Below are 27,224 nucleotides of genomic sequence, written 5' to 3'. Positions count from 1 at the left end.
GTTAGATGTGTAGTTAGAGGTAGGGGATAAATAATACTATTAAGTCACCACGACAAAATAAGACAAAGATGCTGAAACAAACGCGTGTGTGGTCTTGTTGCCATCTTGTGGATAGTGTGAATAGGACATGCGACAGTCTCTCAAATTCAGAGAATGGACCCGGACATTCTAATGAATGACGACTTAACCTGGTAAAAATTGTGGCAGAGAGATATAGGCCTAATAGAGATTTAATCACACATAATCACTGTCTTTACCTTTCAACATCCTTTTTATAAGCTAGTAAGGAATATGCTGCTTTTTTAGTATTTGCCACAGAACAAAACAAATATATATATATATTTAAGTATCCTTCATAACTCATAACTGCCAGAAATCTACCTCCCAACATTTGGAACAAATAAATGTTCCAACATTAAAAATATCATTAAAAAGTTGTATTGATCACAAAATCAATCAAGTTATCAACTTTCTTACAAAGTAGGCCTAATGTAGTTGGCAATGGTCTCTTGTTTAACTGGTCTCCTGTTTAATATTAATAAACCTGTCAGATGTACGAGAGATAATCATTTTAAAATGCCTCTAAAACTATACTTTATACATGTATTATGTTTTTGTGTGATATAACCACTAGATGGCGTTGTTCGGTTTAGAAACCATTTAAAGTTCGCCCAACTTTCAAAATGGAATCCAGCTCTAGTTTGAAGAACAGATCAGAAGGTAAAACAGACCTAGTATGAACAATTCGTCAATCGATTTCTTAAAATATATTTTAATCTATTGCAGGTTTTATAGAGCTTTGTAAATATGTTCGGCGGCTACTGTTCAGTATGTCACTTTTATTGTCAATAGGAGGTATAAGCGCAGTTTTTGTTTTGTCATGTCACTAAAATCGTCAATGCAGCGTTTTCTTATTCCACTTGGCCCTTTTGTTTTATCACAGCATTCGCTCAGAACTGTAGATAAGTGTGTTAGAACGCTGTCATGAAATTAAAGGGTCTTGTTGTTGTCATGTCATATTTGTAGGTGATCTTTACCCGGTGGATCTACCTGTGCTACATTATAGCGAGCTGAATACAGGATGTGAAGAATACCTGTCGAGTGTTAAATCAGACGGTGCCATGCCTTTCACCCTTCCTCATGGAGAGAAAGTGTGTAGCCTACTACTTCACACTACTTCCATGGCAAACGCACTCATAATATATTAGCTGTCTTAAAAAATAATAATGGTTTCTTTTAAAATACTCCTAATATGACCAATCAGATGTTCAGCATGAAAACAGTACATAAACACTACATGTTTTGACCCTTTCTCAGTAGGATTTATTGGTGGTCCATTGTAGTGTTGTCACGATACTGGAATTTCTAACTTCGATTCAATACCTAAAAAAATATCGATATTCGATACCATTTTCCATACCACTGGGAATAAACTGCCATAGCAATAAGGCCCTAATAAGCAATAGCAATATAGGCCTTTTTAATTTTTATTTGAAGTTAAATTGAACAAGACTAGACAATGAGGTATATATTTTTACATTATTTATTAATTGTTAATCTAATGTTAATTTTACGAATACATTTACTATTTAAAATCAAAGTTGTATTTGTCAGTATTAATGGACCAGACCCTGTTGAAAAAACCAGCCTATGCTGGTTTGGTATGTTTTGATGCTGGTTTGCTGGTTTGTGCTGGTTTAAACTGTTCATGTGCTGGTTTAAGATGGTCATATGCTGATTTAAGATGGTTCTTAGCTGGTTTAAGATCAAACCAGCATCGATCAAAACATACCTTACTCAGCATATACTGGATTTTTCAACAGGGGAGCTTACATAAATAGTTGTTTTTTTTAACTAACATTTAAAAGAGATTAATAAATACTTGAACAAATGTTTTGCTCATTCATTGTTCGTTAATGTTAGTTTATAGCCTACATTTTTATTTGGCTAAATTGGCTTTTATTCACATAGGCCCATACTGTAATCATTGATCAGCGCACATATAGACCGAAACTTAAACTTAAACGCAAGAACTGTTGCAGAGACTCCGCACTGGACATCTTTCTAACATTAACAACTTTTAACCGGAGCGAATGAGACGAGTGCATGAGATCATTGAACAGCGCACACACATAGAGCGCTATGGTAAACACGGAAGTGCAAACGTGTATTACACGCGAGAACTGTTGTGGAGACTTTACTCGCACCAGCATTACTTCAAACATCAAATTAACCGGAGCGAACGAGACGAGTGGATGAAATCATTGATTAGCGCACATAAAGACAGAAACGCGTGCATTAAACATGAGAACTGTTGCGGAGACTCTGTAAGAACATAAACAACATATAACCAGGGCGAATGAAACGAGTGGATAAAATTATTGGTCAGCGCACATACATGGATCGCTATGGTAAACACGGGAAGCGTAACGAGTGTGCACCACGCCAGATGTGTTACTGAGACTGGCCATCTTTTCTAACATTAACACGATTTAAATGCCCCAAACGAGTCAAGTATGTGAGAGGAGGCGGGGCTCTGTTGTTATGCGTTCACGTGCAGTGTGTGTTAACTCACTGTCGGAAAAGAGAAAGAGAGCGGGAACGCGCAGCTGATATCGATACGTGGGACATGGGTATTGGAACCGTTTCAGATTCTTCAGTATCGATACTTATCGAAATATCGATATTTTTGACAACACTAGTCCATTGTTTCCCATCCACTAGATAACATCCTACCCTACCAACAGAACACATTACCAGTGGAGACCCATAGTGACCATTATAGTCCATTAAAACTAATACATTTTCCACTATAAGTATTAAACTAGAACATAGACAGAGTTGGTTTTGAGATGAGACTATTATTTCATTATGAAGATGTGATATTTGTTATTATTGCCCATCTTTAGGTGCAAGTAACTCGTAAAAACATTGGCCGACTTCCATTTCTTAGAGAAGACATGTCACGCTTCATTCTTGCCTTACATACACCTGAGGATGAAACCCAAGGTCTTCTATAGTTTTCATCTCAGTTCATCTACTTTCCGTAAGTCTGATTAATAGGGATAATACACAACTTGTGTTTTAGTGGTTGCCGTGTACTTGCAAGGCAAATGGTGGCCCATTGGTGATGTTTTGAAGACGTCAGACAAATGCAGACATGGACTTGTGTTAGTGAGTAAAGCTATTGTGGACATTGTGATATGACTGTCTGGGTATTAACATTTCTGAGTGACATGACACTTCTTTTCCTCGCAGGTGGAATCAGTCATGGAAAGAGTTGTGCTATTCCTGCTCAGTCAGGTTATATTTGGAATCCTGGAAAGGCCTCTCAAAGACGACCTATATTTTTCCACCTATTCCCTGTGGGAACACGGAAAAATTCTCTGGCACAATGGAGAAGCAGTTGGGTTTTATACCATCAAGAAAAGGGGTAATTTGCTCTTTTGTCTTTGCTGGTCATTGCGTGGTCACATTGCAACAAAAGCGATTCTAGCATGCTGTTGCTGTATTTAGAAAATAAGGTGTTTGTCTTGTTTTTACTAGGAAGCCTGTGTGATGGTTACACAGGCCAGAGTTATCAGCTCCCAGTGCTGGACACGGTGTTTGTCCGCTCTCACTGGAGAAGGACTGGTCTTGCTTTACAGATGCTTGAGGATTTCTGCTTATCGCAACCCACCGAGGGGATTCTGGGAATTAGCTTTCCTATGTCTACTGGCATGTACGGAGGTTAGGGAGTCAAAGTAAATACTTTTATGTTAACTTATGTTTGTTATGTAAATGAAAATTCTGTCATCATTTACTCACCATCAGATTGTTCCAAACAAATTTATTTGTTCTGCTAAATACAAAGGAAGACATTTGGAAGAATGTCAGTAACCACACAGATCTCATCCCATAGTATTGGTTTTCACCAATATGGCAGTAAATGGGGGAGTAAATCTGTTTGGTTACTTACTGACATTCATCTAAATATCTTCCGTTGTGTTTAGCAGAAGAAAGAAATTTGGAACTATCTGGTGGTGAGTAAATGATGACAGATTTTTCATTTTTGGGTGAACTATCACTTTAAGGACATGCTGACCCAAAAGAGTTGCCTGAATCTTCACACAAGTTCACTCAAAAATAAAACGTTTGTCATTTATTCACCCTCACGTTGTTTAAAACCTGTTTGACTTTCTTCTGTGGAACACAAAAGAAGATTTTGAGAAATGTCTCAGTGGTTTTGTGGCCATACAATGGAAGTCAATGGGAGCCTATATTGTTTTATCACCAACGTTCTTCAAAATATCTTATTTTGCGTTGCGCAGAAGAACAAAAGTGATACAGGGTTTGAATGATGTGAGGGTGACTACATTTTCAATAAATTCAATAAATTTTCGATTTTGGGTGAACTAGCCCTTTAATATGTTGTAAAAATTATGGTATCAATGCTGTAGCCTGTATTTATGAGGTAGATAAGTTCTCTAGCTGTTTATAAAACAACTTTTATCTGCTCTTATGGTTGAAGCCGTAACTTGGCAACCAAAATTACATGACTGTTATGTGACTTGTTTCGATCATTGTTTGCATCACAGTTTGCAAGAAATATCTTGAGACGCATGAGGAAGAAAGAGATCGTCTGTATGAGGTGGAAGCCCCCGGTGAATGGACTCAGAGACGAAATGTGTGGTTAAACATCCAGCTGCAAAAGCTCCCACAGGACTGTCAGCGCTCAGCATGTGAATCATTGGGTTTTTATTCTAATAGACTATTGGAATTGTTTTTATTGTACTAGATCGAGACCTCCTGCCTGTTACTGCCATGTTCAGAACAGTTTCTCTCTGTGTTGGTGCTGACAGAATGTTTATTGTTTTGTATTTTTACAGGTGGAGATGCAGAGCAGAGTCCACACACCTTCAGTCATGAAACAAGGAAACCTGATTTGGAAGAAGAGGTGAGATAAAATGTGTTATCTATTGCTTATTTAAGCTTATCTGAAATGACCAGTTTACTGTTAGTTACTGTAAGTCTTATTCGGAGAGTGCAATAAAAACCTACATAAACATTTTCAGATATATGATGCATTTATGCAGTTATAGGACTAAGCATAAGGAATTGATTTCATAACATGTAAAAGTAAATGTTGTATTCTTTTACATGTAAAGTATGTGTAAAATATATGTTTGTATATGTATTCTTATACATTTTTACAGGGGACACTGCAACAATGTGGATCACTAGTCAACCCTAAATATCTGTCAGCCTCTGTAAAAAAGCGACCAGCTGATCAGATCGACACCAAAACCAACTGTAAAAAAGCAATGACTTGACGTTAAATTGCTGTGTATTTAATTTTTTGAGAGATATCAGACAGTATTCTGAATGGGCTGCCCTGAGGAAGTGTATCACTGTGTAAGAATCATGATTATTCTACAGTGAAGTACATCACATGCGAATTACTATTTTCCTTTACTGGGACTATTTTAGATATGTTTATATATTAACAAATGAAATAAACGTGTGTATTGTTGTGTATGTTTATTTGCTTATTTAATATAAACAGTATGACTAAAATTAAAATATGAAGGAAAGGGAAAATACAGTATATAGAAACAAAATGTGATTTGTGCTGACTGTGTGTGCATGTATGTGTCCTTCAGATACTATAGATTATAATACAATGTGCAATATTTTCTTCTCAGGGACGGTTCTCAATTTTGAATAGTTATTTTAGTTTACATCAACAAATTGTAAACATGCTACTTGGATTTTATTTGTACTTATATTGTACACAAATTAATTTTGTAAACAAAATTATATTGTGCAAAATAAACTTTTGTTGTGAGAACCGAAACGACATTATTATCTGCGCAAATAAAGGGCATTGTCGGTGTTCTTGAAGCATAAAATCGTGCATGCGTAAAAAGGTAAAACTTTTTTAAAAGTTATTTTATATGTTTTGTAACAAAATATTTTTAGCATGAAGTACAAGGTTCATTTAACGTATCCCGCATCATGTTTCCGTATTATTAAAATCAAGACATTTTATTGGATTTGATGGTGACGTAAAACCAGGAAGTAGTAAAGATTTTGACGAAACCCGAATGAGAGGCAGAAGATGAGTCGCATCTATCACAACACTGCGTTACAAAGTAAACCTGTGCATAATGAGAAACTGTCCTTCACATGGGATCCAGTAGTCTACCAGAGGTAATAATAACCTTTCCCAGCTGTCTGCACAACGCCCTGTTCAGCCATAGCGATATCTAATGCACGACCATAGTGTTCCTTAGTTAAATGCCATAGAAATACCGAAGTTAAAGTTATCAGTGTAAAACCAAATAGGATTTGCTTCAACGAATGTAAGAATCCGTCAGTCAATTTTATTGTCAGTGTTTTTCTGTTACCACATTGTTTTATTAAAAGTGAGATTACGTTCGCTATAGCAGTAAACTTACTACATTGCTTTAAAAGATCACTAAAACTTACTCGTTGGCTCTCACCATTTTCACTTTTCAGTGGTCGTGGTGTGATTTTAGAGGGGGCTGTCGTGGATATGTCACGTCATGTCATAACAGATAAGAATAACAGAAAGGTAACTGTTTGTAGTGATTGTTTTTTTTATTATGACAAATATTTGAGTTTGGAGTATGCTTATAATGCTGTGTAAGTGTGTAAGCACGTTTTTAGAACTTGTAAAGAACAAAACGATACTTTTTTCCATACATTTTATTTGTGTTTATTGCAGGAACGCTACAATGTTTTGTACATCAAACCCAGCCGAGTACATCGCAGAAAATATGATTCTAAAGGAAATGAGATCGAGCCTAATTTTAGTGAAACCAGGAAGGTCAACACTGGTTATCTCATGTCATCCTTCAGTGAGTAGCCATATTTGGCCATTCATTTATTGTAATTGTACATTTGATCTTAATATGTATATTATTAGAAGTCTCACAGCCAAAAACTAATTGGAAGAGGGTTGATATATTTCTTCACGAGTTTGTTTGTGTGTGTCACAACTTTGCAGAAGTGGAGACTAAGGGTGAAACAGATTGTCTCGATGAGCGCCAACTTTGTGAAATCCTGAATAAGGACGAGCTCGTTAAAGTAACTGCAAAGCATTGCCTTAGTCAGACCATGGCATTCTGGATCTCCGAGGCAGAGATGGACAGGACAGAGATAGAGTTGGGTCAAGAAATTCGCCTTAAAACTAAAGGAGATGGACCTTTCATTTGTGAGTACTGTTTTGTATGCACACGCCTGAAAATAGCAGGAACTTACTTAGCCATCAAAGGCACTTGCTGTTCTGTTTGTTTCTGCCTAGTTTCCTTTGCCAAACTGGATGGTGGTACAGTGACAAAGTGCAACTTTGCAGGAGATGAGAACGCTGGAGCATCATGGACGGATAAAATTATGGCTAACAAGGCAGATGCAAAGTGTACAGGGAAGAGCGCTAGTCAGGGTGAGGGAGCAGATGAGGACGAATGGGTAAGATTCTCTCTGAGATTAAGAGTAAATTGTTTTGCCCTGACCAAAGGTTCCAATCAGGAAATGTGTTTATCGTGTCCAGATGTGTGATCTTAAAACTTTTCTGTCATTTCCTCTAAACAATTCCTGATATTTCATCATCAAGAGGTACTGGGTACGAAACACTAACTTCTGATACTGTGTTGGATACTTGTTTTCAGGATGACTAAAAAACACCCGTGAGGTTCCAGGACCAGATAAAATTTTGCTCCCCAAAAAAAGATTTACACAATGAAGACGGCTTTCCATGTGCATGTGAATGAATGTTATTTTTAAAACAAGGAGTGGCAATTTGTGTATGTGTTCAAGTCATTGAGGTCATATAAGCGCAGTTATTGACACCATTGAAACAAGCGCTCAACAACTGTGTAAAAAGACTGCACTTTAATTATTTAGTTGTTTAAAACATAAGTTTCAGTTAAGCAACCTTTGGCATTGTACAATATCACAAAATTAACTAGGGTTGTTTATAACAACACATACTTTTTCAAAATACTTGTTTGTTTATAATTTTACATACTGCATACAATAATAAAATTTCATTATTACAGCTGTACTTTATGTGATTTTATCACTGTAAACAATACTGGGTTAGTAATATAAACTTTGCAAATCTGCATCATATTAAACATAATAAATTCAGCTGTCCTAAAGGACTGAGCATATTTATTTCGGCCTTTTCTCTATAGCGTACACAAAAGATGGCGTTTACCCTTTTTTTGCATTTGGCACAGGGAACGTGTTATATAGCTAATTGCACTTTTAAATCATTTCCCCGTGAACGACTTGTTGTGTTTAAAAGCAGCACAGAACCACAGGGATGTTGCCATCATTGTGGAATGCCTTTACATCTGTTTCTCATTGTACTGGCTCCACTGTGTACGCTCCGATTATACAGAGCTCCAAAATCTCAGTAGTTCTTCAGCTCTCCACTGAACCAGTCCAAAACAATCTGCTTGTTTTCTGTCACCCACTTAATATTTGCCTCTGTCCTTTCGATGACCTGCTCCAAAGTGCGAGTCACAAACTCGTGATCTTTCTCTTCCAGTTCTCTCTGTAGCTGCTTCAGCTGTGTAGACAAGTATGAATGTTTGTATAAGATCACTGATGGAAACATGTGCAACATGTCATTACAGTTTGAGACATCTAAACATCAGACAGCCGAGTCTGATCTCTCATATCAACTGTTACATTAAGTCATCTCTCAACCATAATTCAGACAGTAAATAAATGAAGTTTGTTTCGGACAAAGGCACCTGTTGGAGTTCAAAGTCTGTGGAGAATCTCTTTGTCACGCTATCTAACAGACTGTTGAAAGATATGATTCCAGCTCCGTACCTGCCCAATACAGATGACGGTTAGTCACATAAGCATAGGGAAGAGAATACATAAGATTTCCCGGCAACTGAGAGATTATCTTTGAGACAATTAGGATTATACTGCCTTTATTGCTGTGAAACCAGCCTTTGGACCCTACATTGCTAATGATCTTTGATACTGCTTTGGTGTTAAACGTGGTGTAGCATGGAACAGTGTGGCCACAAAATGTTTTTGAATACTTAAACAAATGTGAGCTAAACGAATTGCTTAAAATAATCATTAAAGCTGAAACTAACTCTTGTGTCAAATAGGACCACTGGCCACGAACAAAATCCCAGGCAAGAGGCTGTCCGGCAACATTTTTGGCAATGTAGTTTATGGTAGAGACCACATCCATCTTTTTTATCTTGGTAGGGTCAAGAGTGTACTGAAGGTATCTGTGGAATTGCAAACGTAAAACATTAAGTACAAAACAGAATCACTATAGTGGCCTTTCAGATGATAAACACTTTTTTTCTGCTCTGACCTGTTAAGCAACCATATTTCTTTGGTACATGATAGAGCATATCTCAGTTTGTCCTTCTCTCCGGCGACTGTAGCTCTTTGAAACTCTTCCCAAGCAAACTCCCAGTCATCCTCGTCCCCTGCTGCTATTGCACTGCAATATATGGCCCTCCTTAAATTTGGATGAATTCTAAAATGCAAACAGACCGGATTAGTTTCAAACGAATGATTTTTGATCGCAACAAACGTATTTTAACATTTCATCCCACAGACACAACTTACGGATTTGTGTTATTCCTGTATTGTCTGAACAGACTCGTAGCCATTGATAGACACTCAGGAAGGCCGTTGCTGCAGGCGACTGTAATAGCGTTTACCTGGTTATATCTGCGAAAGGAACAAAAGAATGATTGACAGATGTCTAACCAAATGCTATATTTAAAACGTAGGTGAAGCAAAATGATGCTTACTGGTCAGTGTGTTTCTCAGGAACGGTTCCATTCTCATTGTATGTCTCAAAGTACTCTTATAGTGGTTTGACTTGATTGCGTTGGTATTTCTAGGCAAGAAATTTACAGTAAGTACATCTCTACAGGTGTTTCTGTACTGTTCCTCACGCTTATAAAACTCACCGTTATCGGACCGTAGACCTCAGATCGATCAAACATAAGGATGAAGTAGTCCAGGTTTTTTAGCGCTGACTCCCATGGTATATACTCGGTATCATTTTTCAGGAATTTGGTTAAACTTAGTCCTGTAGTGACATTGAGACGTCCAGCCCTTGTAAGAAATGAAATTGTTGATATCTAGTTAATATCTGTATTAATAGTATTAGTGTTGGTGTTATATAGTGTTGTAATTGGCAGACTAAAACAATGTACCTTGCAAGATTAAATGCATCATCAATAAGTTGCCCTCGGCTGATGACTGGAATGACCTAAAACAAAACACCTTCAGCCATTTTAGTCTTCTCAGTCTAAAATAAGGTACTAGTTCGATATTTCTCTCATTTGTCTTCTTTTAAATGTGCATTGTATCAAACAAAGAAGCCTATTCTTGATATAGTTTTGTTATTGACAAAAGTTATAAAAGGAAGGTGATTGAAAGATATTGTCTTTAAGATGCTTACATGATGATTGCTTTCAAGTTGCATGAGTAGTTTATTCCAATTTTCATCATCGTAGTTCACACGGTAGAAACCAGTACAGTTGATGTTGGCAAGAATCCATTCATCTTTGCCAACTTGAAAATTCGGATTTGGCACTGTATGCAGGACAATCACAACAACAAAATAATGATATCTAATATTTCTTTTGAAATCGAGAGACAATAGAACTTAAAGCTTTAATCTGTTCGTTACCTGGACCTTTGTCTTTCAGTAAGTACTCGTTCACTTGCATAGAATCAGACTTAAAGTATATTATATGAACCTGCCATGGAATTCTGTTAGGTAAATAAACATTCAACATATATTTTAGATAAGTCATGGATATTTAGTTACGCTAGTGCTCAAATGAGTGATATTGTACAAACAAAACTCACCCATGGCCCTCTGTCTGCTTCAGAAAGAACTGTTCCTGAGAGATCTCGCCCGTCTGGGTTGTAATGGTGATCACCGGGTAGCCCACTTGCTCAGTCCATGTGCTCATAAAGGCTTCCACGTCCTTTTTCGTCTCCTGATCATGTGATAAATATTGTGATCATCCTTTCATGAACTTCACAAATTGCAAATGAAGCACAAGGTACTCATTTTACCTCTTGCAGACATTCCCAAAGATCTTTGTATACAGGGTTCATGTACTGGAACTTGCGAAGATATGTCTGAAAACAAACATTGAGCATCAGAAGAATCCTGACTATGCCTTAAAACTTTTATTTTTTATATTAATATAAAGCCATAAAACAGAAAGCTTATACCACAACTTGTCATAAAGTATACGTAGTAAAATGTGATTTATTTCATTTTTTTGCTTACTTTAATTGCATTCATAAATTCTTCTTCTCCTATATATGTAGACAACATTCTCAACACAGCAGCACCCTGGATGGCACAAAAACGTGAACGGTTTTACGTAAGCATCCAGTTTGCAAGTAAAAGAGATTAAATGTTTTGAAATATGAGGGCAACCTTGCTGTAGGTGATGTCATCAAAAAGTTCTATGATGTCAGAGTAAGTTTCAATATCACTTTCAGGTAAGCTCAATGGATGGGAAGAGTTCAAGGAGTCCACTTGAAAAGCGGAATGGATTTCTTTGAGAACGATCAGATCTTTCTAAAAAAAAAAAAAACATGAATAATCAGAATCAGAATCAGAATCAGAAGAGCTTTATTGCCAAGTGTGCTTGCACACACAAGGAATTTTCTTTGGTGTTGGAAGCTTCTAGTACAGACATTTAACACAATGACAATACAATAATAATTGCATACACATACTGTAGGTTGAGATTATTTAAAAAAAGTTTCTTTCACTAGTATGAATAATATGGCAAAAGGCTACAATAAACATACTAAGTTCCAATCAGCAGCTTCCACTCCCATGTATGACATGTATGTTGCAAATCCTTCATTCAGCCACAGGTCATTCCACCATCTCATCGTGACAAGGTTTCCAAACCACTGAAATTGGGAATTTGGTTGAAGTGTTATGATTTATATTACAATGCCATATCTATGTAATAAAGATACGTTGAAACGGTTTACCTGATGTGCTAATTCATGAGCAATAAGAGTGGCCACCCATTCTTTATCAAAGTTAGATGATGTGTCGTCCTCAAGCAGTAGACCTGACTCCTGGTATGAAATCAAACCCCAGTTTTCCATCGCTCCAGCACTGAAGTCCGGCACGGCAATTTGATCTGCAATGCAAAAGATTGTGGTCATGACACACCATGTATAACGTTCAAAGTTTTACTTCAATTTATGAATTTTACTTATTTCAGCTTGTGTTGTCTCTTCTAGCTTCTAGCATCCACCAAGAAAATCTAAATAATTAGTGCAAATTCATTCACTTTATTTGGTCTTTTCCCTTTACTTACCTAGTTTGTCTAATGGGTATTTCAATCCAAATGTTGTCTCGTAGAAATTCAAAATCTTTTCTGTCATTTGAGTTGCATAATCAGCATGTCCAGCAATAACAGCATCCGCTCGAGCATATGTCTTCAGAAAGAGAAGATAAAACACATCTTCACATGCATGAATGTATGGATTTAAACACACAATTTTTTTAAATGTTTACATTGAGAAATCAACAAATTTGCTATCTTTTGACTTAAGTAAAATGAAAGGAACATACTGTTATTTTTGATGGATAGCCCCCTTTACCCATAAAATTAGATACGGTGAAAGCCAATAGATAGGTTGACATGACAGGGGTCGGACTAAATGTAGTAACATGCCATTTTTCTCCATCTATTGTCTTAAAAACTGGCACTGTTCACAAGTGAAAAACAGAAATTATGCATTAAACAATACAAATATAAAATGTTCTGATTTAAAAACACATTTTGACACACTTTCCAAAGCAACAAAAACGTACAAACAGAACAAAGAAATTTCACAAACTGCAGTACCAGTGTGTTCTGAGTTTGTTCGGTTTTCAAGTGTATTGTGACGTGTATCATACAGGAGACAAAATATCTCACATAAAACTTCATATTTTGTGATTTTTATTTTTTGCTCATTTATGTTCGTTACTGGGTTTTGCAAATATCTAACCAATAAAAGTTTTAAAAAGTACTTGTCAACTTTGACAACACAGTATTTAATCATTAAAGAAGTACAGTGTTTTTCCATTTTCTAAAAATCAGCAAATTTACACATCCGAGGTTTCGGAAGGACAGCGATGAGTGAAAAAGAAATCAGTTTTAGCACCATGAGAATTTCTCAAGCCTAACAATTATAATTAACAGTTAATTTTGCTAACCTCCTTTGGTGTTAGACAGCGCAGTGGTTTTAGGTCTGTGGATAATGGTAATATTAAACACAGCTTTCAAAGCTGGCTCATCAAAGCAAGGAAATACTTGTCTGGCATCTGTTGGCTGCATCTGGCTTGTGGCAAGGAATCTGTTTGTGGAGACGTATTTACACAAAACAGTGAATACAAATGAGCACAAAATCAAAGGAAACATATAACAAGACAAACATTGAAACCAAATGTCCTGGGTTTAGGTTTAAGATATTTGTCATGAAAACTAGAAATGTGGAGGTTTTTGAAAAATGAGCAACAAAACCCTTAGGAGGCATCTTACAATAAACACATCTCAGTAGTGAACATAAACACCTTCCTGGACAAAGAGATAGCTAGCACATGGTGAATACTAGGAAGAGTTTGTGAAATGTTTGAAAGACTTTCTAAACTGTTTGTTTGATCAAATGCATGCAAATAAATAAACTGTATTTAGAAAGATAGAATTACATGCCAACTCTGTCAATGATTTTGGGGGTTATAAAAGTTATCAAAGTGTGTAACTAAACATATGTAGGCGCAAAATTATATTTAAACAACAGAACATTTCTCAAAGACAAAAAACACATAACTATACCAACTTATGAATATAAAAAAGCTGATATGACCAGGTTTTCTAAATCTTTACCTCACTTCTTCCTTGTCTTCTTTTCCTTTTACTGTGTACTGGCTCACATAAAACCCAGACAAATCATCCAGAAGTTCTCCCTCGAACGCAGTGAAAAGCTCATAGCGGCTCCCATTTCCAAGTAACATGTCCTCGAGCTGAATCTCCAGGAAATTACTTTCATTCTGATGTATTTCATAGTGACTCACTGATAGCACCTTACCGAAATCAGTGCTTGTCACTCTCACATCTGTGACATTGAGGCCCCGTACATGAAGAAAGATGCTTTTGGAGTTTTTGACGCACTTTAACCTCACAGTCGAGTTTCCCTTGAAAATGAAGGATTGTTCCGTGCTGTTGTCAGGCAGCTCTACGTAAAGGTACGGTTGGAGGAACACCTCGTAGCTCTCCGGAATCAAATGGTCAGGGAGTCTAAGATTTGCCGGTGGTTCAGTTGGGATAGGCGTTGTAGTTTGTAGAGTTGGTGGAGGCTTTGGAGGATTTCTTGCTATTTGGATTCTGTAGACCACAAGCATCGCCACAACACCGCAAACAGAGGAGACCGTAAGGACCCCAATGGCTATTGCCAGGCTCTTGGACATGAACACTCCTTTGCCCATGTCTCGTACTTCTGAGGAACCCCAAAGAGAGAGGCAAGCAAAGAGAACTTGCTGTCCTGCTTCAGACTCTGTACCCTCTCACAGATCTCGACAATATATGCCAAAGGCGTCAAGCACCACCACCACCACGCCTAAAACGGTCTATCAAGATTACACATTAACTACCATGGATGAGCCAGAAACAAACAAATATGATGGTATGTCACATGTACTGTGTCTCACTGCTCTTTCTCCTCACATCTGGAATCAGTTAGGATATCAGTTGTTTAGCCTGAGGTAAGAATGAAGAAAAACATGCAAAGAGAGTTTTGATGTTGGAAAAAAGGCATGTGCTATTTTCTAGTAAATCACTTAATCACCGGAATCTGAGGGAATATTTCCATACTGGTTCTGTTGAGTCTTGTTTGGAGACCCTCGGAACGGAATGATGAAATGTGTTATCCAGCTGTTCGGCTAGAAGTGACAGCAGCCAAGTTCTCCTGACTCATTGACAAAAAGTTGATGACAGGTTCCTCAGACACCTCTACTACAAAAATCTGTAAATCTTCAAGTAAAATCTTCAGAAACTTGTTTTTTTTTCTAGAAGTTAGGGGAGGGGATTCAAGCAAGTTTATGGAATGCGCCTGCCCCCATCTTCCCCTCATTGTACATTATTCTTAACATGAAAAAAATTAAAAAGTTACTTTTCTACATCAATAGGTGTATAAGTAATTGTCAGATAATGTATACAGAACCCTTGTACAAAGGGACACTCCACTCCTAAATGAAAATTCTGTCATCATTTACTCACCCTCAAGTTGTTCCAAACTTATATACATTTCTTTGTTCTGATGAACACAAAGAAAGATATTTGGAAGAATGTTGGCAACTGACAGATCTGGGACATTTTTGACTGTACCATTTTATTTTTCTATGGTTCAATGATGTCCCAGAAATGTCAGTTGCTAACATTTTTCCAAATATCTTTCTTTGTGTTTAATAGAACAAAGAAATTTGTGAAGGTTTGGAACAACTTGGAGAGGAGAAATTCATGACAGAATTTTCATTTTTGGGTAGAGTATCCCTAAGGGCAATTGATATTCCTTGGTAAATGTCTTATCAACCATTGACTTTGCCTGAGATGTAAATAATTTAGGATAAACTAACAATGTTATTATAATATTGATAAGCTGAACCTGAAAGCAACAGTGGACCAATTGTGTACTGTTGAATAGAATGTATTTGTTACCAAAACCAAACTAACCCGTACAAATGTTATTACTTAAAATGACAAAAAATACAATTATTGTAGAAGATCTAATTCCTCACAATTCTTTCATTCACAGCACCACTTCTGAAAAGATCACGTTTTAAGGGTGATAAGAAACACAAGTGAAAAAGAAGAGTATTGTGACCTCCTGTGGACGAGTATGAAGTACTGCACACAAACTGCATCCATCAGGAAACAACGTTTACAAGAAAATGCAACTGCAGATCACAACAACAAAAAGCACATAAAATGAATAACACAATTTGGTCTATTAGTTTTTGAGGCTACATGCAGTATTATCACTTCATAAAATGATAAAGAAAATGATCTGGGCTGAAAACTTTATTTAAGGCACACTATGTCTTTAAGGTAGATTAATATTATAGAAATGCTTAGCACAAATATGCACATTATATCCCAGTCAAATAGGCTTATTCATTGATTCAAGTTATTACATAAAGAATAACTTATTCTAATGTAACATTTTAAGTAGTTACAAAGTTTCAATTCTTTTGATGCACCAAACATAGACTAACACAGGAATACATCACAATACATATTTTCACTCATGTGAATAACCTTAAAATACCAGATCATGGACTTATTCAAAAATAAAATCCTTCCACTGAAATTCCAGTTCATGAAGTAAGAGGACTAAAACTAAACAAAACAAAAAAGATTGTTTCTAAACTATTTGATAAGAAAAATAGAAGGGGATTTTATCATTAGGAATGTCTGAATTTTTTGTCACAGATTGCAGAATACTAAACACTGAAATAAAATCTGGTTTAGAACAGTGACGAACACAAAGGCGAAAACTATTTTCCTACCGAAACACAAAATGTGAAATGTAACAGAATTTTTTTTTTAAAATAATAATTCTTGTCAGTGTGATCCACACTCAATTGCTGCAATCCGCGTTGTCCTCCCCAGACCTGTTTCTTTTTGCACAATAGAACAATTCAGCAGAATTCCCCTAAGCTCTTCAAAAATGTACACACCACAATAATGTCTTATGCTTGGACATTTTCTTCATTTAATCCATGGTAGCACTACACAAGCTGTAACAGTAACACTTTTTATTTTACCTGTATTTTAGGGTTATAAAAATATGTACATTTATCTCCTATGCTGCTGGCTTAGATCATGGCTTGAAGTATCTGCTCATGGTTATAAGAATGGATTATATTTTTGGTCTCTAAGATTGTTTTAAAACTCATCTTCACCACAGCCAACTGTCTAAATGCTGAAGACAATAGCAAGATTGCTGGAGGATTGAGGTCAACTCTCTGTAACTTTGCTCTTTCCAGTTTGGAAGGAGTCGTTCATTGTTAAGGGCCTGTAATTTGGGTGTCCCTTCACGTAAGACCTGATACAGGCAAGGCCACCTGCTCTGTATTCTGAGTCGGGTTCGGCGGTCCAGAGTTATGCCCCGAACAATCTTTTTGGCCCGCAGCTCTCGCAGCGCCGGTAGGTTGAGGCAGGAGAACACCAGACCACGACTGGGCGAAACATCCAGGAACTCAAGAGACAAGGATTCGAGAGTGTAGGAGATGCCTAAATTCCGCAGTGGCACCAGAACGTGAAGCGTAAGGGACTTGAGATTGGGCAGCGATTTAGTCACAGTCTGTAAAGTGTTCGGACTGACACCTTTAAATACCCAAAAGTACTTAAGTTCTAAGACACGGAGATGTTGGAATTGAGTAATCAATGAAACCGACGTTTCGGACCAGTCAAAGTGCAGCCGCATTTTGGTTATCCTGGGGCAGCTGTGCACAAGCTTGGCCAAAAGAATCTGAAAGTTATTGACTTGGTCCATCTTGGTGATGTTGTCTTGATGAGAACTCGAACTGGTGTGGACACGAAGGTCAAGGGGCTCCAGCAGCGTGAACGTCCAGTTTAAATCCAAATGACTGAGATCTCTGCAATGGACGTTCTCCAGTAGGTGAGAAAGAAGTTCTACCCACTTATTGCACTCATCCCCGAGATCGAAACTGGCCTTGAGAGTGAGCAAGCTAGCACCACGGGATATAAGATGGTGGGTGTAATGGTGAACCCAAGCTTTCCAGCGCTCAAACTCTCTGTTGGAAACAAGCAGACCCTCTTGGCCCAGGTGAAAAACCCCACGGCGTGAATAGTCGGCAACTCTCCAGAGCTTCCCAGAGCGCACCAGACAACTCCAGCTTACGCAAACAAGTGCAGAGTTGCATTTGTCCACCTCACTAAGGAACGACAGTACGTGGAGTTGACATTCCACTGGCAGTGAATTGAAAGGGAAGTAGTCTTCATCTGTTTTAAGCCTTCTCCTTGTGCTTATGGGAACGAGGGCTCTCTTCCTTTGAGGCATGTTCGTCAATATTAGTGGTTAATTCTTCTTCAAGATCATCCTTTTGTCGCGTTCTCTCATTGAGAGACTTGTGAATGCACCTTGAAGAGAATAAAGGAACAGTTACACACTGAAACGTGCGAGAACATATAAAGAGTAAACGATAAAAACTTGTTGTCTTGCAATAAAATACGTTGACGTCTGTCATCTCCTAATATGGTAACGTTATTGCAATGGCACAACAATTCACCACAACTTCACACCACAATTCACAAATGTCAAAAAACATTTGTGTAAACACTTGGCGAATAGCCGATGGTTCTTACCTTTAACATTGCAGAATCCTGATATGTCAAGTTGATATGAATCATAACGACATACCAGCACATCAATTATTTAAAAAAGCTGGTGTTAGATATATACCGTATGGTTCCATTAAAGTTTTATAGATGGCTAATAACGCGTCGTTAGCATCACCGCCGCGGACTGACACATATTTAACGATAGCTGTAAGATGTCTTCTTCGTTCAAATAAATCAATTAACGTTAGCTTAAACTACCGTAACGGCCTGACCTAACCCTTACTTTTTAAAGACCTTTTTAATGTATGTAAAGTACTGTAGTCAGCAGTTTGGTGGTAATTAAGCGGCTAAGTTGTGTTGTGTATCCTTGTGAGAGAGGCTGTTGTTGTTCTACGTGAATGACATCATCAATGTGCGTGCCACATCCTGGGGTGTTTATGACTGATCCGAGAACAGAGCAGTAGACGTGCTCTTACTAGTTTAAACTGGGTCAAATCGAAAAGGCTGATCCAAGGACAGACTCAAACCGTAGCATTTTAATGTCTGTTGTCACGAGTTTCTGCATCTAGGGGTAGAATGCTGCCTTCACGTGCTCTCGGAAATTCGATCATTTCCACTTCAACCCGGAAATAATTTATGGAACTGTGCTCTTTTAATGTTAGCAGATACTTGTAATTTTTTAATGCTACGAAATCATTAGTAACATTCATGTTTTAATGTTACTAAATACTTTAAATGTGACTAAATCCAGACATTACTTCCGGGTTTAAGTGGGAATTATCGAATTTCCGAGAGCACGTGAAAGCAGCAGAAATAAGCGTGTTGGACTTCAAGCGGCGCTGCGTAGACAGATCGAAGCATGACATCAAAGTACCGCAAAGAGCTGGGCCACTTGCAAGAAACGGCTTTTGACTTTCTCTCTCGCGGTACTTTGATGTCATAACTCGAATTGTATGCGCAGCTCTGCATGAAGTAATGCATGTGTCATCTTTGACGAATTCCTTCATCTCTATATTTTCTACATTTTTAAGTAACTGGGAATCATTTTAACACGTTATACGAGAAGAACGTTTCGTAGTGTGCATCTGGTCTAAACTGCATGATGCACAAAAACGGTCATCACTAATAATTAAATAGATATATTTTCATTAAGACAAAGTTAGTTGCAGGTAACCACGTGCAACGCAGAGAGTAAGTTGCAAAGATAAATAAATAATGAATGTGCACACTTAATCATTAAAATGTACAGAAAGCGAAATTTTGATTTCCTTGATGATTAAACTGAAATTTCTCAACCTACATGTGGAGGCAAGCGGCGTTTTCATTTGCTGTTCATATATATATATGATAATACTTCATACGTTGTTAATTATAATAAATAGCAATAACAACATTGTTTATTCTAGCAGTTGTTTTAGAAAAACAGCAAGTCAAGAGTGTGGGAAAAGTTTGAATTTTGTGAAAGGCGATGGTGCGGCTGGATGCTGGTTGCTGCTCTACGGAAACAGAAACGCACCGAGCCGCAAGTGCACATTTAAAGGGGAATAACTACAACGCTCTCTTTGTATACATCTGAGTTTGACGAGGGGTTTATTGCGTTTGACCAACACCCAGCTACCTTTACCTGGTTCGAAAGAGTTATTCTGACAGTTTTGAATAGAGACTAATGTAGTGACCGTCAAATTAAAGTCGATAATTTAAACGTTTTAGGTCTATTTCTTTCCGAGGCGACTCGGTTGTCCTGTCGTCTCTGTTGATCTCCGGGCGCCATCTTGAATTTTAATGTAAAAATATTCTGACAGTTTTTTGGCAGTATTGACATTTTTATTATGTTTTTCATCGCATTGGACTTTGGTGATGGACAAACATTGACGCGGGAGCGAAACAAGTGAGTGTTTTAAGTATTCCGTAGACACGATAAGCGAGATCACTCCTTTTCCGGGTGTCGGCTAGCAGTCGTGCAGTTAGCTGCACGTTAGGCCCAGCGTGATACTTATTTTTGCACGTTAATGTGACCCTCTGGTAAACTATTTGGAGAAATCAACATAGCAATTAAATGCTATGCTGCTCTTATCGTGGAGACTGCACTGCTATCTGCCATGGTCGTTGTTTTATAGATGTTTGAGCAGCCGGTTCGGTAAGCCTCATTGTTTTGTTAGCAGGATGCCAAGCTAGTTAGCGTTAACAGTGTTTACTTTAACTGCTAATGTGGCTTAACAGTTACGACCAAACTCGCTGCATTTAACACATCAAAACCATTAAATTACATCAGCTTGGCTTTTCCCGAAGTAGTTGGTTCAATAAAACATTCACGCGGGGCTTAAACTTGAATCGGCGAGTTGGTTTGTGGTGGGATTTAAATGCACAGCGGATGGGAGTGTGCTTAGCCACGGTGAAGCGAAGTCTACTGATGCAGGGTATCAATTAAATTATATGCATAACGTTAACTGTATAAAACATTAGTGAGTGTGAGATTTTATAGCAAGCCAACAAAAAACTAGGAGATTTATAGTTTAAGTGAAGGCAGTTTTGTTATCTCCAAGAGGAGCCAGCGGGAGGCGCTCTGTCCTCAGTAATACTTGAAAAGTTAATCGACACAGTTCAGGATATTTCGACGCAATACATATCATGAGATCAGTTGCTAATACAGCCAAATATATTAACTGTATGAATTTTACAAGAATTAGCATAAGAATTAGCAGCATTCATTGTTTTGCTTAAAGTTTTTTTTTTTTTAACGTTTTTATTATCTTTTATGCAGGTGAAGCAACATCAACAAGTGAGGTTTGATTCGGGGCACTCTAAATTCGGCAGATAATACAGCAGATCAGGCTTCAGTCCAGTTGTTTCAGATGTCTCCTTGTTGAATGGTTTCTCACAAGCACACAGAAGCTCAATGCACCTTCTCCAGACAGCCAGCTGGTATGAAGTAGATGGGAGAATCCAAGAACATGGTGCTGAATGGCAGGAGACATGGTAGCAAGTTCTCCAGTAATCAGCCCGTAAGCAAGTCCAGGCTGCAAAACACACAGAGAGCCCATCTGCGTCAAAACAAGGGCTCCCCAAGTGTCAGAAGATGCAGTAGACGTAAGTCCCTTTAAAAAAACAACCATGGCCCCCAGTAGTTTTTATAGTATCTCTAAAATTCCAGACCTGTCTTAGATAAACTAAAAGTTTAAATTAATGTTAAACTGACAGGTTGTGGTGGGGCGCCCCCAGAGGCAGAAAGGCGCCATGTACCTTCTTCAGGAATGACTGCCAAGGAGCTGTGTGAATATGATGATCTAAGCACCAGTTTGATCCTGGATCCTTACCTTGGCTTCCAGACTCATAAGATGAACACCAGGTTTGTCTGCTTCGATTACATTGAGATGTCTAGTTTATAGGACTTGGGGTGACTGAGATTTGACTTATATGTTACATATACATCAAACATATTATTTTAGGTTTCGACCAATCAAAGGTCGACAAAATGAGCTGAGGGAGGTGATCGAACATTTCAAAAAGCATGACAACCTGGAGAAAGCTTTTCAGGCTCTGACCTCTGGTGACTGGACGAGACATCACTTTCTCAACAAAACCAAGTCCCAAGAGAAGCTCTTCAAAGCGCATGTAACTTACACAAACAAACGTTCTTAAAGATATCAACTCACAATTTTTCTTAAATGGTGATGGTAATTTTCCTGTTTATTTATTGTTTTTCTTGGGTCTCGGCAGGTGTTTGTTTACCTACGTATGTTTGCATCGGACAGCGGGTTTGAGATCCTTCCTTGCAATCGCTACTCTTCAGAGCAAAATGGAGCCAAAATTGTAGCAACAAAGGATTGGTGAGTTAACTGTATTATGTAATCAAATAATGAATTTCCTTACGATACTTGTACTCACCTTAAATTTTTCTTTGGCACACTACAGGAAGAGGAATGATAAAATCGAGCATCTCGTGGGCTGCATTGCTGAGTTGTCTCCCAGTGAAGAGAGGCTGTTGCTTCATCATGGAGAGAATGATTTCAGTGTCATGTACTCGACACGCAAAAACTGTGCGCAACTCTGGCTGGGACCAGCGGCTTTTATCAACCACGGTATATTTCTTCCTGATGACACAATGAACTCTAGGTATCTTGTGTAGTAAATTTATGTTTGTCTTGTTCGTTTTTGTTTTTTACAGATTGTCGGCCAAATTGCAAGGTAAATATGTGAACACTGGACTCTGCTTTCTATGAAGGTTTACTTGATGATTAACTAAAAAGCAGGAAATTAAATTCTGCTGATGCCAGGGTTTGTTACAGTTTGTGTCAACAGGCCGGGACACTGCTTGTGTGAAGGTTCTGCGGGACATTGAACCAGGGGAAGAGATCTCCTGTTACTATGGAGATGGTTTCTTCGGCGAAAACAATGAATTCTGTGAATGCTATACTTGCGAAAGGTATCGTGTTGCATGTTTCTAATTTCGGAAGCGTTTAGGAATGAACCAGGAGACTGTTTAATACACAAATATATAATGCTGCTCTATTAAAAGAGAAAATTCTTGAGCGAGTAGTACAAACATTAAATATGTGCTGTTTTTCAGACGTGGCACTGGTGCTTTTAAGTCGAAAGCTGGGTTGCCCATGGAGACTCCAGTGATCAATAGCAAGTATGGCCTAAGAGAAACAGACAAGCGTCTGAACAGACTGAAGAAGCTGGGGGAAAGCTGCAGGAACTCTGACAGCCAGTCTGTCAGCTCTAACGCAGAGGCAGACTCTCAGGAACCAACCACTTTACAAACAAGTAAGATGACTTTTTGAAGTTTTTCATGTCTTGTGTTGAGGATGTTGTAACTTATCCCTTTTTGTGTTTCTCCAGCATTACGGAAAAGGACGTCACAGTCCTGTGTCAAAAAGCCTGGAGAAGCTAAGGCTGTAACTAGGCAAACTCCGTCAAGCACTCCTTCTTCTACCTCATCCTCGAAACGAAGTCAAACGAATATTTCAAGTTTACCAAAGAGACACAAGTCAAAGCCGACACAACCTTTGCCTAAAGGAAAAAGACGCTGTCGAAGTGTATGGACGAAGAGCTCCACCAGAGTGAGAAATCTCAAGGAGCAGACACGGGACAGGCACTGTTCTGTTCAGGGCTCCGGAGACAAAGGCGGTGCAGCACGGTCGTCAGAAAACAATCAGACGTCTTCAAAGGGTGCTTCCTTATGCAAGGATAGCGTACTTTGCCCTTACAGAACTCGTAGGTCCACAAGGACCTCTCTTGGTGCTCAGGGGGCGGATGGCAGCACACAAGCATTAAATGAGCCGTCAAGCCCAACCACAGCTCAGGGCGGTGTGGTCCTCAAGACAGAGCCGGGAGACCTCATCCCCGTGACGCCTGGGGGCCAGGTGAACATGCCTAGTTTAGAGTATGCCTGTCCTAAGAAAGGGACGTGTCCCAGAGGAAGACGGACAGTAAAACAGGAAGACTCGGGCTCCTACGGAGAGCCCTTTCTCCACGAAAGCGTGCCTGACCTGCGGCATGCGGTTCGGGCTGCAGATGTAGCAGACTGTGGGAAGGTGGTGCTTGGCCTCCCCGGCCGTCACCAGCACTATAACGGCTCGGCTAAAAGCAGCAAGGCCCTCCGCCGTGGCAAGGGAAAGAAAAAGCGTCAGATCACACGCTACGACGCTCAGCTGATTCTGCAGAATAACTCAGGCATCCCCAAGATAACACTACGCAGGCGTCGGGACAGCAGCAGCAGTAAAAACGAGCCCAGAGAGGCCAACTCGTCGAGTTCCTCCAAAATCAGCATCAAGTTTAGTAAGGACCAAGAGACTGACAGGAGCAGCTCATACGTGGCCAAGCTGAATAACGGATTCAACCACGGCTCCCACAGCAGCTCCACCAAGCTCAAGATTCAGCTGAAGCGAGAGGAAGACGGCACATCCTTGCATCGGGCGTACCCGGAAGATGTCACCTTGGGGATAGTGCAGAGAGAAGCAGGGGACGACAAGGAGGTAGGTCAGAACGTAGACGTGGAGTCATTGTCTTCTGAGGATGAAGAAGAGGACTACTTTGATAATGAGGACGATTTTATCCCACTCCCACCAGCAAAACGTCTACGTCTTATCGTGGGCAAAGATTCCATAGACATTGACATTTCCTCCAGAAGAAGAGAAGATCAGTCCCTTAGACTCAATGCATAAGCTGTGTAAATAACCATTGTTTCAATCACGTTCATTTGAAATATGTAATTTAAATGGAAAATGTAAATGTACAATTAAATCATGGCAAAATATCTTTCTTTACATTTTAGTGATGGCACTTCTTTATCGTTTTCTCACTATGAATATGAATATTGTAGAAAGTGTACAGGTTATGTATGAATCCAAGTCTGATAATGTGCAGATGTTTGTTAGCATTTTGTCCAGCTTAAATGTTTTATTCCATGAACCTCTTGGCTTTGTGTGATGGTTGGATGATCTACTTGGGAAACACTTGCATGGTTTCACCCTAGAGAGTTGACACTTCATATTTAAACAACAGTGTTGTGCGACTCCCATCAGCTTGATAAGGATTGTTCACCCAAAAATAAAACTTGTCATCATTAATGCACCCTCATTTGGTTTCAAACCTGTACGTGACTCTTTCTTCTGTGGAACAGAAGTTATTTTGAGAAATGTTCAAGTGCTTTTGTGTCCATACAATGGAAATCAATGCCGGGCAATGTTTGGTCACTGACATTCTTGAAAATATGTGTTCTACAGAAGAAAGTTTTGGAATGTCATGATGGTGAGTAAATGATGAAAGAATTTTATTTTTGGATTGTCCCTTTCAGGGAATATGTGCGCAAACAATGTACAGAAGAGTGTTGACAAAATACTAAACAAATTTCTCAAAATCTCTCCACTTGAATTTTTTGTATCAAAATCCTTTTTAAACACGTGTCAGATGTTATGGCCATGGAAGGGCCGTGGTGCTCATTGTGGTGGCCTGGTGCTGGTCCATTAAGATACTAGGCAATTGAATTATTATTCTGTGAAAGTCAGACCTAGATACGTGTCCCTAAGGATAAAGTCCTCAAGAAATGAGTTGTGCTGAAATGTCATGAGTCAGTAATCTGTTTTCCTGAATCTCTTGATCATTGTGGTATTCAGTACATCTGATTGACTTTGTGGCTTTGTGTGCATTTTGTCCTCTGCCTAAAAATTAAAAAAAGAAAAAACGTAGGTATTTAAAGCAGTTGTGTTTCCTTACCCTACAAGTAGGCAACTGCAAGTTTAGGCTATTTTTATTTGTAACTTTTCAGTTTTTTTTATTTATTTTACTTTACATTCTGTAGTGTCAAAGGTCTGCCATATGAGCTTGAAGCTATCAGCTTCTGATGATCACGAATCTATGATCTCAAACTCACTCTGAAGAGCATCATGACAGTAACAATGTAGGATGTATACATAGCCTGGGGCATACTGTTCACTCTGTATATTCTGGGACTTGTTTTTATTCAACTGTTTTAAGTACTTGAAAACTATAAAATTCATTTTCAAGATATTTTGTCTAATGTTGTTATTTTACGTGCGTTTGTTAGTGACAAGGCCATACTGTACATATTATAAAAAACATTCCACAGCTACAGGATACATTCCATAAAATCAGGGTTTTTACCTAAATATAAAATATTCCTGTTGAGCATTTATTCCGTGTATAAACGTGGCATTCACCTTTTAACGTGGCGAAAACAAACATGGATACGCCTATAAAGGGTGGTGCCGGATTTTTGTGAATGATGGGTGTTCATTTTTCTCTTGACTCACAATAAAATTATTTATGCAAATTATTTATTTCAGCAAACCAGTTTTGTTAGCCTACTGGTCATGTGCATTTTTACTAATTCAATGTGTTTTTGAACATTTTACCACACAAACTGGACATTTCATACGGCATGTCTCGTCGTTCTAGATTACGTTCATGTTCTATTTGTTCAATTCTATTTAACCAAATGGCACGCATATATGTCGATGACTCGAAACACCAAGATTTTAGTGAGAGCCGACTCAAACGCTGCCGTTAGGAGTCACGTGACGGCAAAGGCCACACCTGTCCAAGCTCGCACTCACAATAGTGCAGAGCCGTTGAAAAACAGAGTTACGACACTCACTCGAGCTGTTTCTGAATTCGCCCCCTATCTCCTATATAGTGCACTATCGGGTGTCCGCCATTTTGTAGTGTTGTCCGAATTCTGAGTAAACAACTTATTCCCTACATTTTTTCCCTACTTTTTACGCACATCTGATGTACACTCGCTCACTCATATTTCCCATGATACAACGTGAATCAACTGTCTGATTAGAATCAGATGGAGGAGTGACAGTTAATGCCACGAATATACGTTTATACATTTGTGTTTGTTCTTGTTGACAGTTATTTTCTACTTTTTGAGAATAAACAGATTAAATGAATGTTATATATAGCAGTGTTTTATTTTAAATATATTAAGTAATTTTATTAAATGTAGTACATGTAATGTAATGTAAACATTTGTTTTGTTCTCTTTATTAAAAACGAATACAATAAACGTGACAAATGATGTAAAAATGAACTTTACCATTTTACAAAACAATCCATAAAGCCACACAAGTGTAATATAAGCGTTATGACGAATGTTCGCGACAGTACTGTCAGACGCAGGATATATTACGTCAGTGTCCGAAATTGTTCACTCATTTTCATTCACTTCTTCCCCATATAGTGGATTATTTAGCATTCGCTATATAGGAAATTGTTACTGAATGAGTGAACAAGTGAGCGAATTCAGCCACAGCTATAGACATCCGTTGGAAGAATGGAATGCGGAAGTAA

General features: G+C 38.3%; 5 protein-coding genes and 1 long non-coding RNA gene across 7 annotated transcripts; 4 read left to right on the top strand and 2 right to left on the bottom strand.

Moving 5' to 3' along the window:
- The first annotated feature begins 678 nt into the window (after nucleotides 1-678).
- On the top strand, nucleotides 679-5,775 carry fam169b (family with sequence similarity 169 member B). The gene is made up of 9 exons (XM_057348095.1): nucleotides 679-720; nucleotides 1,027-1,151; nucleotides 2,910-3,009; nucleotides 3,089-3,174; nucleotides 3,259-3,433; nucleotides 3,547-3,729; nucleotides 4,578-4,721; nucleotides 4,869-4,936; nucleotides 5,196-5,775. The coding sequence occupies exons 1-9, from the start codon at nucleotides 684-686 to the stop codon at nucleotides 5,310-5,312; spliced, it is 1,035 nt and encodes a 344-aa protein (XP_057204078.1). The 5' UTR covers nucleotides 679-683; the 3' UTR covers nucleotides 5,313-5,775.
- Nucleotides 5,776-5,969: 194 nt separating this feature from the next.
- Nucleotides 5,970-8,062, top strand: arpin (actin related protein 2/3 complex inhibitor). 2 transcript variants are annotated; one of them, XM_057347827.1, is made up of 6 exons: nucleotides 5,970-6,192; nucleotides 6,502-6,577; nucleotides 6,731-6,863; nucleotides 7,013-7,219; nucleotides 7,280-7,473; nucleotides 7,674-8,062. In XM_057347827.1, the coding sequence occupies exons 1-6, from the start codon at nucleotides 6,101-6,103 to the stop codon at nucleotides 7,680-7,682; spliced, it is 711 nt and encodes a 236-aa protein (XP_057203810.1). In that variant the 5' UTR covers nucleotides 5,970-6,100; the 3' UTR covers nucleotides 7,683-8,062. The 2 variants fall into 2 exon arrangements, with proteins under 2 accessions (XP_057203810.1, XP_057203811.1); XM_057347828.1 differs by having other exon boundaries at nucleotides 6,047-6,192; nucleotides 7,310-7,473.
- A 121-nt stretch (nucleotides 8,063-8,183) lies between these two features.
- Nucleotides 8,184-15,058, bottom strand: anpeplb (alanyl (membrane) aminopeptidase-like b). Its single transcript, XM_057347824.1, is given in 19 exon segments — nucleotides 8,184-8,581; nucleotides 8,769-9,269; nucleotides 9,359-9,526; nucleotides 9,619-9,723; nucleotides 9,807-9,895; nucleotides 9,969-10,116; nucleotides 10,218-10,273; nucleotides 10,466-10,599; nucleotides 10,697-10,779; nucleotides 10,879-11,012; nucleotides 11,092-11,157; nucleotides 11,312-11,377; nucleotides 11,465-11,608; nucleotides 11,845-11,952; nucleotides 12,037-12,191; nucleotides 12,372-12,492; nucleotides 12,629-12,765; nucleotides 13,259-13,398; nucleotides 13,929-15,058. Coding segments are annotated over 18 exon segments (2,910 nt in total). The 5' UTR covers nucleotides 14,528-15,058; the 3' UTR covers nucleotides 8,184-8,581; nucleotides 8,769-8,812.
- Nucleotides 10,895-11,817, top strand: LOC130562673 (uncharacterized). The gene is made up of 3 exons (XR_008963999.1): nucleotides 10,895-11,078; nucleotides 11,353-11,408; nucleotides 11,530-11,817. It is a non-coding gene; the product is annotated as an uncharacterized LOC130562673 (long non-coding RNA).
- Nucleotides 15,059-15,734: 676 nt separating the features above from the next.
- On the bottom strand, nucleotides 15,735-18,848 carry si:dkey-12e7.1 (uncharacterized protein LOC557553 homolog). The gene is made up of 2 exons (XM_057347826.1): nucleotides 18,429-18,848; nucleotides 15,735-18,203 (listed from the first exon to the last, which is right to left on the bottom strand). The coding sequence occupies exon 2, from the start codon at nucleotides 18,121-18,123 to the stop codon at nucleotides 16,999-17,001; it is 1,125 nt and encodes a 374-aa protein (XP_057203809.1). The 5' UTR covers nucleotides 18,124-18,203; nucleotides 18,429-18,848; the 3' UTR covers nucleotides 15,735-16,998.
- A 1,055-nt stretch (nucleotides 18,849-19,903) lies between these two features.
- On the top strand, nucleotides 19,904-25,931 carry kmt5b (lysine methyltransferase 5B). Its single transcript, XM_057347825.1, has 10 exons — nucleotides 19,904-20,292; nucleotides 21,166-21,491; nucleotides 21,603-21,750; nucleotides 21,851-22,016; nucleotides 22,122-22,231; nucleotides 22,317-22,483; nucleotides 22,570-22,589; nucleotides 22,691-22,827; nucleotides 22,972-23,171; nucleotides 23,247-25,931. Exons 2-10 carry the CDS (start codon nucleotides 21,338-21,340, stop codon nucleotides 24,569-24,571), a joined length of 2,427 nt encoding a protein of 808 aa, XP_057203808.1. The 5' UTR covers nucleotides 19,904-20,292; nucleotides 21,166-21,337; the 3' UTR covers nucleotides 24,572-25,931.
- Nucleotides 25,932-27,224: the final 1,293 nt, after the last annotated feature.

The sequence above is a fragment of the Triplophysa rosa genome, linkage group LG12 (assembly GCF_024868665.1).
Source record: "Triplophysa rosa linkage group LG12, Trosa_1v2, whole genome shotgun sequence".
In the NCBI taxonomy this organism is placed as follows: Eukaryota; Metazoa; Chordata; class Actinopteri; order Cypriniformes; family Nemacheilidae; genus Triplophysa; species Triplophysa rosa.
Note: the sequence above shows the minus strand (reverse complement) of the source record. Positions and strands in the feature narration are given on the sequence as shown.

What these genes read in the sequence shown, in the direction of transcription:
- fam169b (XM_057348095.1), top strand. Translation starts at nt 684, where the DNA reads ATGGAATCCAGCTCTAGTTTGAAGAACAGATCAGAAG. An exon ending in ACCTGAGGATGAAACCCAAG is followed by an intron (nt 3,010 to 3,088) that starts GTCTTCTATAGT and finishes CTTGTGTTTTAG; the next exon opens with TGGTTGCCGTGTACTTGCAA. An exon ending in AACCTGATTTGGAAGAAGAG is followed by an intron (nt 4,937 to 5,195) that starts GTGAGATAAAAT and finishes ACATTTTTACAG; the next exon opens with GGGACACTGCAACAATGTGG.
- si:dkey-12e7.1 (XM_057347826.1), bottom strand. Translation starts at nt 18,123, where the DNA reads ATGCCTCAAAGGAAGAGAGCCCTCGTTCCCATAAGCACAAGGAGAAGG.
- arpin (XM_057347827.1), top strand. Translation starts at nt 6,101, where the DNA reads ATGAGTCGCATCTATCACAACACTGCGTTACAAAGTAAACCTGTGCAT. An exon ending in CAGATAAGAATAACAGAAAG is followed by an intron (nt 6,578 to 6,730) that starts GTAACTGTTTGT and finishes TGTTTATTGCAG; the next exon opens with GAACGCTACAATGTTTTGTA. An exon ending in AGGAGATGGACCTTTCATTT is followed by an intron (nt 7,220 to 7,279) that starts GTGAGTACTGTT and finishes TAGCCATCAAAG; the next exon opens with GCACTTGCTGTTCTGTTTGT.
- kmt5b (XM_057347825.1), top strand. Translation starts at nt 21,338, where the DNA reads ATGGGAGAATCCAAGAACATGGTGCTGAATGGCAGGAGACATGGTAGC. An exon ending in TGTCAGAAGATGCAGTAGAC is followed by an intron (nt 21,492 to 21,602) that starts GTAAGTCCCTTT and finishes TTAAACTGACAG; the next exon opens with GTTGTGGTGGGGCGCCCCCA. An exon ending in ACTCATAAGATGAACACCAG is followed by an intron (nt 21,751 to 21,850) that starts GTTTGTCTGCTT and finishes ATATTATTTTAG; the next exon opens with GTTTCGACCAATCAAAGGTC.